We start from the raw sequence: 13,987 nt of genomic DNA, 5'->3' as shown, positions 1-13,987 counted from the left end.
TGTTTTGTTCTTCTACAACAAAGAGGCAGAAGACCTTCACATCTTCCAGTGTCCGAGCAACCAGAGGACCCGGGCAAAGAATCCCTGCAGGGACCAGAAATCACCATCGTCACATCGTGGGGATATCCAGAAATGTCAGCAGTAAACCTTCCAGCTGTAGAAGAAAGGTGCTGATAGAGTGTCAGCTCTTCGCCTGCCAGCAGGATCCATCAGCTCAGTTATCTGTAGTTTCTGTTTTCTATCCAGTTTCCAGGTTGGATGAAACGTTACTAGAACAGCAATTCCCTTGTAGAAAGGAGCAGCAGAATGTGACGTCTCCATATGAATCCAACAGGTCTTCTCCACTAGAAGGACTGTTTGTAGGGGGAATAGGACACTTCATGGAGACCCACCAGCTCCAACTATTCAGATCCCATAATCCCCTATTATCCAGTCCCCCACTATCCGTTTCTCCATGCCCACAGTTGGCATTCAACTGCCAGTCTGTCCAGTCCCCCACTATCCAGTTTCTCATCCCCAGATTTCTCCACCAACCAGTCCTCCACTGTCCTGCTCTGAGTCTCTACAGACCCCCAATATCCGGTCCCCAGTATGTCCAGCCCATCACCATCCAGTTCCGATGGTTCCCCACTATCCACTTCCCAGTTATCCAGTTTTCCAGGCTGCATTCACAGCAGGACATAATTATCCACTAAAATGACCACATAAAAGTTTATATAAAGAACGGATCCGTCAACAGCACCTTATTAGCAGTTCGGTTGTCAGGTACTAATATCATTTTTATTGCAAATTAGTAAAACAAAATAACTAAAAAGACACAACGTCTAACGATGTTACAAATCACATTACAGGTGAGGACTACAGCGCCAATGTCGGAGGTGGAGGCAGTATTTAAGGGCCTTTCAGACGGGTGAAATTTGGTCGCAACATACGCTGCAGGATGATATAAATTTTGCACTGCAGAATTCTGCACGCCTCCATTCTACAACTGAAAATGGCGCAGCAATTCTCCATCAAAATCCCCATTGAGCCATGAATTCCACAGCAGCAGATTCTGCTCCGTTTTTTGGGCAAATTCCGACCCGTTTGAAAGGCCCCTTAGTGTGAAATTCCCCGCAGTTGCGCAGGTGGTTTGTGGATCCGGCATCATGACGAGTGGGGATTTATTTTTAGTTCTTTATCTCATTTGGGTCTCGGCTCCACCTGAAAGAAACCTAAAAATACGCCACGGACGGAGCAGAAGGCCGAGTCCCGGCACCAAGTACCCTTTTATTAGAAGGTGATGCCTCAGAATTACAGCTTCGTCAGGGATAATTATCAGGTGCGAAGTCTTCCGCCCCGCCACAAAACAAGAAAGTGCAGAATTAGAGGTGACTAAACCGAGCGCGATGCGGGCGCTAATAATGGAGTTCATTCATCTGCAAATAAAACCTAATACAACGAGGTGGGGAGACTCCCCAGAACACGTGCAAAAGTCTACACACCCACTGAGAGAGGCGAAACCAGAAGATCCTGGACCTCAATGTAAAACCTGTTGCTGGCCCCCACCTACCGTGTGCCAGTTATAATACTGGGGGCTCATGTGGCAGGGGGTCAATGGGCCCCTCCGGGCATCAGGGCCCAAGTGCGACAGGCAAGCCCACTATATAATAATTCATTGTGTCCCCTTTAAGGGGCTTCCAGTGATAGACCATTCTATACTGGGATGTGGCGGAAAGGGACAGCGACAAACTGACTGCAAGCGTGATTTTAACCACAGTGTCATCCGTGTACAGCGCCGCACACACAGCAGGCAACACCTCCACTCAGACACACCGCCTCTTCAATGTGTAAGCTGAAGATAAAAGATGGAACTGAGGGAGAACGGAATCCTTCTGTCTGAGTGAAATCTCTGCAGCCGCCAAAGAAGGGAAGACACAGATCACTGCGCCTGCGGGACGACGAGGACAATTCAAACCCTTGTCTTGTACTAATCCCCAGTTACTTAATCTTTGTTCTCCAATCGCCTCCAAAGCAGCAGTCATATATTATACCACTACAGCATGTCTTGTACTCCAATCACCTCCAGAGCTGCAGTCACAATTCTGCAGTTACATAAAGTCTTTATACTCCAATCACCTCCAGAGCTGCAGTCACAATTCTGCAGTTACACGATGTCTTTATACTCCAATCACCTGCAAAGCTGCAGTCATAAGTTATACTACTACATGATGTCTTAGACTCCAGTCACAATCACACTACTACATCACTTCTTACACTTATGCAACTCCAGAGCTGCAGTCACAATTCTGCAACTACGTCACGTCTTAGGTTCTGTTCACATCTCTGGTGTTGATTACTGTAGTTCTGCTTTGCCCTAGGAGTCGATCAACAAAAATCATGGAAGTCTGTCCCGCCATTTTTTCTTGGACCGTCACATCAACCCATTTGGCACAGGAGCTTATAGGAGACTGTAGGGAAGCGTTCACACTTGGCGGATTGCTAATGACTACAGCGCACAGTTTTTAACACCACATGCAGTTTTTGGAAAAAAAAACATGCCTTTTTTGCAGCAGTTCAAGAATGCAGTAAAAACATCAAGTGTAAATGCAGCCCAGACGGCAACTGCCTACGTGGTTCTCCGAGTGCTTCTGGGAGCTCCAGAGGTCTGGTCACATGGCGCGGGGTCTGTCGGGTAGCGTGGCCAGAGCCGTGAGGGCTCAGCATGGCAGGCATGTTGTACCAAGCAGCACAGGGACCCACCAAGGAGAGGTCACTGACGCGGCTGGTGGGCTGATACACTGCGACCTTTTGTAAGAAGGAACATTCGTCTCATTACTATTCAGCAACGCATTGCGTGTTCAAAATATTTGTGTCACGGGAGAAAAATTATATTCTACCACCACAAATATGGCAGCCGTCGGTTATTATATACTATAAACCCAATAAACATTACTGAAAAGAAAATGTAACAAATACTGCTGAGAAGCCGGAGATCAGGGCACAACAGCCGGACGGGCGCTGCCCCCTCGGGGCGCAACAGGCGGATGGGCGCTGCCCCCTCGGGGCGCAACAGACGCACGGGCGCTGCCCCCTCGGGGCGCAACAGACGCACGGGCGCTGCCCCCTCGGGGCGCAACAGACGCACGGGCGCTGCCCCCTCGGGGCGCAACAGACGCACGGGCGCTGCCCCCTCGGGGCGCAACAGACGCACGGGCGCTCCAGGGCTTTTTTTCACCATGTTGGAAAATCCAGAAGGTGCTGCAGCTCACACATCATGGACATGCACAGCGCTCAACTTGCCCCACAGTGCGGTCTTAGGGTTTCTGTCTCACGGCTCGGCATGTTACTGGACAAAACCGTGCAGCGAGTTCCACCATTTCATCCAGAATTTTAGAATTTTACACCGGAGCCTCCAATGCAGATGTAAACAGCCAAAACTTACTGCTGGCATGGATGTTTCTGAGGCCAAAGACAAAACCACAGAGGGGGGTAAATCTGTGTGGGAGGGCAGCGAGGGGTGAGAGAGTGTCTGGAGCAAGATTCATTTTGGCAGCTGCCTTACATTCCAGAATATGACCCTGGAGATTAGTCCAGCCGATCCCATCCCTCCCCTGTAACAACAGGAACATGTAGCATCACTTATAGCTCCTGGGAGCCAGTGCAACATCTGCACCCACTGCAGTCACCAAACCACCAACGGCGTGACCCACCGCCACCCCATACTGCGGCGTCACCCGCCGCCACCCCATATGGCAGCGTCACTGCATTATAAGTCAGCAAATGTCCAGCCAGTTACATGAGATCAGCTGACAAGTAACTGCCAATTCTGGAGGTGATAGAGACACATTGTAACAAACCCTGAGCTGTAAGTAGTCTTAGCATTCAAGTTTCTGGATGTAAAATTCCATTCACAGACAGCAAGCAGAGATTTTGAAAACTGAATAATAAAAACAACATAACTTGTATCAAAAAGTTGCTAATTCTTCTGTGCACGTTATTTATAATGGACCCTTCAGCAACTAAGTAACAACTAACCCCGTCCCATCATGCAACCTGCTCCTACACTGCCAGACTGTAGGGGACGCTCCCAGACCCCGTCACATAGGTTTATTAAACACCCCACCACTGATGTCATCTCATATGGCAGCGGATTACATCACAGATTTGTAATATTGATCTCGCTGCTCAGTACGAATGTTGTGGGGGAGGGGAGTACGAGCCTCCAGGTTTAGGGGTTCAGCGACTACTACAGTCCCGGCCCCCCAGTATCCAGACACCTCCGTTGATTTCCTTCCCATCTGAGAAGACGATTGAAATGTTGTTAATGATCTACAAGACGCGGCGGGAAATCCTCGTGGACTCTGGAACCAAATTCACCGCCAGTCAGGACTGTGTCAGAACCTACACAAGTACACAGCGCACCGTAAAGGAGGGACATTAAACTGTGAGGGACCTCTGCGCACATGAGCTCACAGCCAGGGGATGAGGCTGGACTTTGGCAAAGTGCGACGTCACCGCCCATCCTGCAGGGCGGCGCATGATGTCATCATTCTTCTTACACAGCAGCAGGTAAGGTAATCATCATACACAGCAGCACATGTTGTCATCCATCATATATTGCAGAGCATGATGTCATCATTTGATGTTAATCAAATACAGCAGAGTGTGATGTCATCATTCATCGAATACTGCAGCACGTGATGTCATCATCATATACTGTAGAGTGTCATATCATTCATAGTATACCGCAGAATGCTTTGCTATTAGGCTTGCACCATCAATGAGGTGAGAGCATTGCCACAGGCGGCACCCTACCCCGACAAAGGGGGCAGCATTGGAGCAGATATTCAATACATCCTCACCCTGAAGCCCCCCAGAGGGGTGACTGGTGACAAGTTGGCACCAGCTATAAGCAGGGCACCAGGAGCTTCAGTTCACACCAGGACGACGGATACCTGTAATCTATGATCTCACATCCAGGAACCCTCCGTCATCACATCATCCACACAATATACTACAAGCGCCGCGTCCTCACCCATCGCAGCCCTTGGCGCTCCATTGCCGCGCCCTCCTGCCGGGTCTAGACAGTTCAGATGTGTCCCTTAAACCAGACAGGTGAACGCAGACGATAACCTCCGCGCTCAGGAACCTCCGCTGAACAAACACACATCTCTAGAGAGTTGCCGCTCCAGAGGCGGGCGCGCCCAATCACACACGGCAGCCACGAGAGCGCCTTAAAGGGACAGGACACTTCAAGGAAGAGATTAACCTGGGACATTCCGGCTGCCAAATAAACCCAAACAAATCGCTTCTTGATTCACGGCCACAACCGGATTACGGACTGTAAATACTTTTTACAGACTTTACAGACACCTTAGAAAAATAAATAAATAAATAAAAATCACAGTGATTATAAACGCTACATGTCCACAGCCCAGAACACGGATATAAACACCAATCTGCCCGTCTGTGAGGGGTAGAACTTCATGAATAGAATTTCAGAGCCACAGTGAAAACTGACACCTAACAGGAAGAGCAGTAAGAGAGCGTGCCGGGGTTAATGTCATTCAGCATAGCTTTATATACCATTCAGGGTGTGTGGAAAGCTGGGGGATCTGTCAGGGTCGAGGCCGTTCCCAATATTACGCAGGAGTGGCTGAATACAAGTCACCTGTGATTGTCACCCTGCCCAGGTGCACACTATGTGTTATACGCCTGATGGACAGCTCCCCTAGTGGCCACTCTAGCACATTACACATCTACAATGTGGCTCGTTGCCTGAGATACAAAGGTTTCACAACAATGGCATAGCAGAGCTGGAGAGCCCGCACTACATCCTAATGTGATTACTCAGTAAATGATCTGATTATGTAACCAAGGAAGGAGCGACGCATATATAGAAAGAAGCAATGCAAAACTATACACACCCCTCACGGGCACCACATTATATATACAGAAATATAGAAGTGGCCATTGTTATATGTCTGCTGCGGACAGATGTAGCAGAGCCGAGTATTCAATTCAACAATTCTATAGTGATACAAGTGCAGATAATGTAGTAGATGTGACCTGCAGTCCTATGTAACACCACAGATAACACAGTGATAACTCTCTGAGGACAGATAATGCAGTAGATGTGACCTGCAGTCCTATGTAACACCACACATAACACAGTGATACCTCTGTGAGGACAGATTATGTAGTAGATGTGACCTGCAGTCCTGTGTAACACCACAGATAACAGTGATAACTCTCTGAGGACATATAATGTATTAGATGCTCCCTGCAGTCCCATGTAACACCACAGATAACAGTGATAACCCCCTGAGGACAGATAGTGTAGTAGATGTGACCTGCAGTCCTATGTAACACCACAGATTGTAGACAGCGATATCCGTCAAGTGACAAACTCCGCTGTGCTCCAGCGGTATATACCGTTGTACCCCTCCACCCGTGGTCCTCTGGCATGCAAATCCTCAGAGTGCATACAAAATAACATAAAAATAGCAAGGCGGCTCCCAGTCCCCACTGTGGACCTCCATTGAGGAAGCCCAATTTTCCCCCTACACTTGGCCTGCCCTACTTTGGACAAAAGTCTCCCTCCCGTCCAACTTCAGAACTAATACACCTTACACCTTTTTCTCCATCCTGCTATGGAGACAGGTCAGATTCAAACTGAACCCACCCCATCCCCACTTACCCCCCTACTACACAATCCAGACTTCCCCCTGGCCTAGATGCGACTCAATTTGCATGGTGGCAAACAAATAGTTTGACGTCTCTTTATGACTTTCTTATACATGGCAAACTGATCTCGATATCCTCCTTCACTAACCAACATAGACCACCTCCATGGTGGAGAAAAATACAAGTCTTCCACTATTGGTCCTCAGTCCTACCTCCATCGACTAAAACAGAGATGAGTCACATGGAAGCCATATGCAAATTCTGCCCTACACACCCAGGCACTCTTTCCCATTTCTACAACATGTTGAGCAAAACACTGCAGGATTCCAAACACCTCTTTGTGTTACAATGGGAATCCGACCTACACTCCTCCCTGACACTGGACCGTTGGCACCACTGCTGTGAGACCTCAAGCAAGAATAGCTTGCAAGTCTCTGACAGAGACGTCCATAAAGGTCCTACATCGAGCCTATCTGGTACCTGAGAGACTAAACGCCATGTACCCGGAGATCTCCGACCTATGTTTCCGAGGATGTAACGACGTGGGCTCTCAGCTCCACATCAGTAGCACAAGCCTTTTGGAGAAGGGTCTCCCCACTGATAGCTTCCGTTACTGGGACAAGCCTTAGACTTGACCCCTTTATTCTACTGCTAGGAAATAAAGCCGCAGGGATGCGCAACACCCCTTTTAAATTACTACAGTATATTGCGATATCAGCATGAATCTCCATAGCACAGCAGTGGCGGAAACCAACACTCCCATTTGAACCCCTTATAACCCGCATAAATAAAACCCTATTGAACGAAAAACTCATAGCTATACGCCAAGAGAAAATTCTGCAGTTCGAAAAGGTCTGGAACCCCTGGATAGTCTACACCAACGCTCCTAACTTACACTATTTTGTGAGATTATAGGCGGAAGACGAATAGGTTACGCATCAGAAGAATAAGAAGGATACTTGAGTAGTTCTACACCCATATATTTCACACAACTCATAACACTTTAAGAGATGGAGATCGGTTCCCTCCTTTCTGTGAGATGTTGACTAGTCCATGCACACACCTGGACATTTTACCCTGCCTATTGGTTTTCCTTCCTTTCTTTCTCTTTTCTCTCTAGTTTTATTATTGCCATTTGTTCATGTCGGTTTACAAATAGACTCTCTGTGCTCCAATGTAACGATATGACTATATCCCCCTGCGTGGGGTCTATGCCGCAGAGTGTTGCCAACTTTAAAAGTTTAAAACCAAATAAAACCCTTTGAAACATAAAAATAGCAAGGCGAAGGGAAGTAACAGCAGCTTCTGGGTGTGGAGGGGTTAACCGCCCATGTCGGCTGGATGTGGCGTACGTTGCTGGCGCTGGGCGCGGCGCTTCACTTTTGAACAGTGAAATGATCAAAGAGGGCGTGTGTATTCCGGAACCAGAGACAGGCCTGGAGTCCTGCCACTTGGGGGAATTATCTGCAAGGGATAAGCAGCTGCGCCAGCTGGTCATCGGGGTCCTGTGCAGACACCAAGGGGGTCCCGGTGACCAGAGGTCCCGCCTCATCAGTGGCATCTCATCACACTTTATTATCACCCTAACTGATCAACCCTGCAGATTGTGGTGGGAATTGCGCAGGATCTGCTGATCTCAGAGACCGGCTGAGCTGATGTCCATTGACAGCTGGCTGATAACAGAGAACAATTGGTTGACATTTTACCATGCTGACATGCAATTGGTGCAACTAAAGGGCAATTTCAGACTTTTACAACTGATTACCTATCCGAGGGATAAGTTATCAGTAGTTGATGTATGGGGGTCTGCCACTTGGGCTTTTCGTCCATCAGCTGCGCTGTCAGTGCTGCCCGCCGTCAGTAGTCAGAGGAGGAAGTGGGAGCATCGGCTTCACTCCCATTTACATCAATAGGGGCGCCGCCCTTCTTTACACTTCCGCTCGGGACCATAAAGAAGAGCAGGACGTCTGATCCTGATGTGAAAGGCTGGAATACCCCTTTAATCCCTTCATGCCCCAGGATGTACCGTTACATGGGGGAGGAGGGGGCGGAGTTCGTATGCAACAAGATCGGAGGCTGATCCCAACTTTATACACTCCGATAGCTGATCACAGCTGTTAACCCTATAAATGCCACTGCCAATTCAGACATGAAACGTACTGATTAGCATTCCAGGGTCCTAAACGCCCCCCTTACCTCCCAATGATGAGATCACGAGGTGCCATTCAGTTGTCATGGCAGACTGAAGCCTTCTGGAGGCGCCCTGGGCTGCCCCTGCAGGTTACCTATTAAGCCATGCCTGTGGCGTGCCTTGACAGACTGCCTGTCAAAACGTGGTATAATGCAATACTAGGGTATTACATTATACTGTATGAATGATCACAAGTTTAACTCCTTTGTGGGGACTAAAAAGTGGGAAAAAAATGTGAAGATGAAAAAAAAAGTTTTATTAGAAAAAATAAATAAATAAAAAAAAACCTTTTTCCCATATTAATAACAAAAAGACGACAGAAACATATTTGGTATCTCTGCATCCATAAAAGTCTGAGCAATCAGAAGTAACAATATTTATCCTGTACGGTGAACGTTATCAGAAAAAAAATACGCAACGCCAGAATTGAGCTTTTTTGGTCTCCATGAAAAAAACGTTAATGAAAAGTAATCAAAAAGTCAATAGAAACTACAGAACGAGCGAGCGCTCACCTGGATCTGCTGAATCTGCTGCTCAGGGGCCCAAAGCACCGACTGCAGTCCGGGGCCCGGGGATGCAGGGGACAGAGGGGTGGAGTTATCCAGGACATGGACGGCTTTGGTGATGGGACTGTAGGTTCTCACACGCTCGATGAAGACGTTGTCCTTGTCCTGGGAGCAGCCATTCTCCGACACCCAGTAGCTGGAGGAGGACATCTCTCTGCCGTTATACCTGCGGATAGACAGCAGTGCATATGGGAATCATGCAGAGAATGGGACTATAGCAGGGGATCCGCTGCATGCTGGGAGTTGTAGTCCCACACTATACACAGCAGAGACTCCGAGCAACTCTGTGCAAGTCCAACCCGCTGCAGCTGCGAGCTCCAGCAAAACAATCCGGTTCTGGTCAGGTTACCCGGAGCACAAGGTCCCTGGGGCGTTATATAACGCACAGCGCTGAGCACACTGACAGGGCAGGAACGCTACCAGCTACACACGGCTGGAGGTGCTGATAACAGGGAGCAATAGTCTGAAATTTACTTTAGTTTTCCTGGGCGTCTTGTGGGGTATCAGGCAGAGCCGCCTGCATGTGGGGCCAGGGGTGAGCAATACTGGCGGAGGCTCCGGAGACGCTCCGCTGCAGCTCCTCTTTAGCACCAGGTGACTAGTTTCCTAAAACAGATGGGATCCTGAGTCTGCAGGAAACAGGGGCGCCAAGGGGTCACTGGGCAGACACCATAGTATTCACCAGCCTGCAGATCAGGAGGTGGATCAGGGCTGCTACAGGGCACTGCCATCTGCTGCCAGTCTCTACACTTCCCCTTTACTGGGTGCAATGCAAAACCTGTAACCCTCCCCACCTCGGACCACCTGCTGCTGATGTCACTAGCTGATGAGATGACATCACAGACAGTTATAATAGGTCCTCAGATATGACTACACCCGCTCTGATCTCCAGCCATCACCCCAGTACTGCCAAGGTACCCCATGGATAGTTACCCCTCTGCCCCTATATGTATGGGAGGAAAGAGAATCAGATGCAGAAGAGCAGGACAGAGGGGGAGACAATAGTCCAATATGCAGGCAGGCCCCCCCTATACAAAGATAAGACCCTCATATATGCAGGCAGGAGCCTATATATACAGACAGGACCCCCTACAGATACACAGGACCCCCATAAACACAGCGAGAGAGCCCCAGTATACAGTCAAGACCCCTCTATATACACACAGAGCCTCTATAAGTACACACAGGACCCCCAGTCTACAGGCAGTACCCCTCTATATACACTCAAGACCCCTAGTATACAGTTAGGACCCCTCTATATACACTCAGGACCCCCAGTAGACTTCTCTATATACACACACAGAGCCTCTATAAGTACACACAAGACCCCCAGTCTACAGGCAGGACCCCTCTATATACACTCAGGACCCCTCTATATACACTCAGGACCCCTCTATATACACTCAGGACCCCTAGTATACAGTTAAAACTCCTCTATATACACTCAGGACCCCCAGAAGACCCCTCTATGTAGACACAGGACCCCGGGTACCTGCTGACAGTCTCTTCTTCTCGCTCCTCTGCTCTCCGGCACTCGCAACTCTGCAGCCTCTCGGGGCGTCACACCCGCCGGGTGGCGATAGGCGGAGGGCGCCGCCACTCACAGAGCACGTGACGTAGTGAACAGGTGAGCTACCTGCATCCTCCGCCCCCTGCTGTCCGCCGCCGTGCAGTGCAGAACGTTCTGCTGCGAGAGAGGAGATGTGGCGCTAGAAGAACCTCAGAGCGGCGCTCCTACTGCAGCTGCCCCAGCCGGGAAGAGCCGAATGCGCGGCGCCGCTTCACCTCAGTCAGGGAGCATGCACAGAACCCGCACGAATATGGAGACGGTTCTCGTGAACGGAGGACGCCTTCCTGGCAGCATGGCTGCGTTATCCTTCAGTGTTTCACATGCCTACCTGAGCGATCGCTGTTTAGACGGTGCGATAAGTGCACAAGGCGGCGCTCATTTTTATGCCGTCTGAAACTGAACGACGAACGAGAAAAGCGCAATTCTCATTTGTCGTACAATCATTGGCTACGTTTACGTGAAACGATTACCGCTCAGTTTTAGGTTGAATGCCCACGGCCGGGTCGGATCCCGACTGTAAACTATCGCAGCGAAATCAGCCCCCGTGCCCAGCCCGAGTAACATACTCCCCTGTCCAGATCTGCCGCTAGTGTCTCAGCCAGCGAGCCGGCACACGAGCGCAGTGCAGGGTATGACGCTCTGTCTCGCCAGCGCTGATGCAGATCCGTGGCTATTTCAAAATTGACATTTTGGAATCGCTGTGGATCTGATGGCTTCCATTGACTGCTATGGAAGCTCTTTGCGCGATTTACCGCACAGAATGGAACATGCTGCGATTCTCCCCCACGAGCGGAAAATCGCAGTTGATTTCCGCTCGTGGGCAGGGAAGAATCTTTTAACATAGCATGCTATGTACGGACATTGCTGTGGAATTCGCGGCGGGCGTCTGGCCGCGGGCATTGGGCCTTACTCATTTGAATGATATGAACGATAATAGCTGCGGAATAAGTTGGTGCTATACAAATAAAGATGTGGGAGGAGCCTCTGTTGGCCGTACAGGCGCCCCCTGGTGGGAGTGATACAATAAATATAATGCCTCCTGGGATTCTCATCATTTACAATGCTGCATGTGCGGCCGGGATCTATAGGGGTCTTAGTATAGGCACCATGTTCTCTCTTAGGTCGGGCTCACACGAGTGGGTCAGATATCCGCAGTGGAAGACCTGCGAGTGATCACGGAAATGAATTACGAAAGGTCGTGTATGCGTGCGGTTTTCACGTATGTACATTAGAGATGAGCGAACGTACTCGGATAAGCACTACTCGTCCGAGTAATGTGCCTTATCCAAGTACCGCTGTACTCGTGCTGAAAGATTCGGGGTGCTCCGCTGCTGACAGGTGAGTCGGAGCGGGGCAGAGCGGGCGGGAGAGAAGGAGAGAAAGATCTCCCCTCCGTTCCTCCCGGCTCTCCCCTGCAGCTCCCCGCTCCGCAGCGCGTCCCGAATCTTTCAGCACGAGCGGGGAGGTACTCGGATAAGGCACATTACTCGGACGAGTAGTGCTTATCCGAGTACGTTCGCTCATCTCTAATGTACATACATGGACAGTGTATCGTCCACGCGGAAAACAATTCGCAAGCAGTGAACGACATTAGAAATACTTTCTACCTGGTCTCCTAGCAAGTTGCGAGCGATCCCATCGCCTATACGCAACTTTAATTGCGTATGGGCTGCGGGTCGCACGCATCTATAGACATCAATGGAGCCCGTTCACGCGAAATTCTCACTAAATAGAGCATGCTGCAATTTTTTTTTTTTCCCGCTTTCAGAATACCAATTTGTACCCGCAAGTGTGAAGAAAACTTTAAAAAATACATGCCTTTCAATGCCCGTGTATTACCGCGGATCTTCCGCGCAACCGGCGATCTTGGAATCCACAATTCAAATCCATTCATGTGAGACCGGCCATAGGGTGAGTGCATTTATTAGAAAGGGGTCTGACCATTAGCTAAAAGAGACACATGAAGTTCTGGGGGAGGATACTGTATCTCCTTGTGGAGACCACCAAATTGGTACAGGGAGGCATCTAGGTCCATAAATGCTCCCTGGGAAAGAAGGTATGCAAATGTGCTCTTGTGCAGGAGGAAGAAGGCGGAGTCTATATGTTGTACTGTATATGATCTATAGCGCCTCTCTCCTCCTGGTTTGCATTGGTTTTGGGGGTCACAGATGTCCACTCAGCTAAGGGTGCCACTGCAGATGACCGCTGATAGTGGGGACCCCCAGTTGGGAGACCCCCTAGGACCTACAATATCAACCAAGCAGACAGCTCTTTTAAGACGTTTATTTTACCCTATGTAACAGGAGGCTGCAGAGCAAAGGATCATGGGAAGGAGGATCATGCTGCCTGAGACAGAACCATCTTCTGGGTGGAGTCGGCCTTCAGGCTCCTCTGTACTCGCTGCCAGGACTACAATGTGTCAGATGGCGGCAGGTTTGGGTGTTGTGGGGTGTGACCGCAGGATCAGGTGAAAGGTGTAATATAATAAGATATACGGCCTGTCCTGCCACATATCCGGTGCAGGTTACATCAATGAGGAGGTTAACATCTTCTCATAGGGGAACTCCAGCTAATAGTCTTCTGCAGCGCCATTTACGCTGCACCAATTTCAATGCTTTTCTGCCGCATTTACGGATTATCTCGCTGTTTGGTAGAACGTGAATTTCTTTTCTTTGTCTTTCTCGCAATTCCATGAACGCATCAATCTTATAGGGCCGCTTTTGTAGATGTGCTCATCCTGTGCCTGCTGCTTCATGAGCAGAATGCCAGCACTGCAGTATAAACTGACACTTCAAAGAGGAGAAGACGTGGCAGTGCAGGTTTATTCGGGAGCCTTGTAACGCTGATTACAACCTGCCGGGCCGCTGTATCTAATCCTATTGTGTGATACTGTTTGTTAAACCACTGTATCTAATCATAAGTGTGTCTCTTCCTAACATGTAATAATGTCTGCAAGCTGCTGTATCTAATCCTGTCATGTGATACTTTCTG

General features: G+C 49.3%; 1 protein-coding gene across 7 annotated transcripts in view; it reads right to left on the bottom strand.

Annotated features, from left to right (window-relative positions):
• POF1B (POF1B actin binding protein) overlaps positions 1–11,040 on the bottom strand; it is a 45,772-nt gene extending 34,732 nt beyond the window's left edge. For 6 of the 7 annotated variants that reach the window (XM_066581451.1, XM_066581452.1, XM_066581455.1 and 3 more), the window contains exons 1-2: positions 10,919–11,040; positions 9,373–9,592 (exon numbers count right to left, since the gene is read on the bottom strand). In XM_066581451.1, the coding sequence (XP_066437548.1) occupies positions 9,373–9,576 (204 nt within the window). In that variant the 5' untranslated portion in view covers positions 9,577–9,592; positions 10,919–11,040. Of the gene's footprint in view, positions 1–5,017; positions 5,155–9,372; positions 9,593–10,918 lie in introns of those variants that run through there. The other variant, XM_066581458.1, reaches the window with a different exon arrangement.
• Between the last annotated feature and the right edge of the window lie 2,947 nt (positions 11,041–13,987).

This window comes from Eleutherodactylus coqui, chromosome 10 (genome assembly GCF_035609145.1).
Source record: "Eleutherodactylus coqui strain aEleCoq1 chromosome 10, aEleCoq1.hap1, whole genome shotgun sequence".
Taxonomy (NCBI): Eukaryota; Metazoa; Chordata; class Amphibia; order Anura; family Eleutherodactylidae; genus Eleutherodactylus; species Eleutherodactylus coqui.
This window is presented reverse-complemented; position numbering and strand designations above follow the sequence as displayed.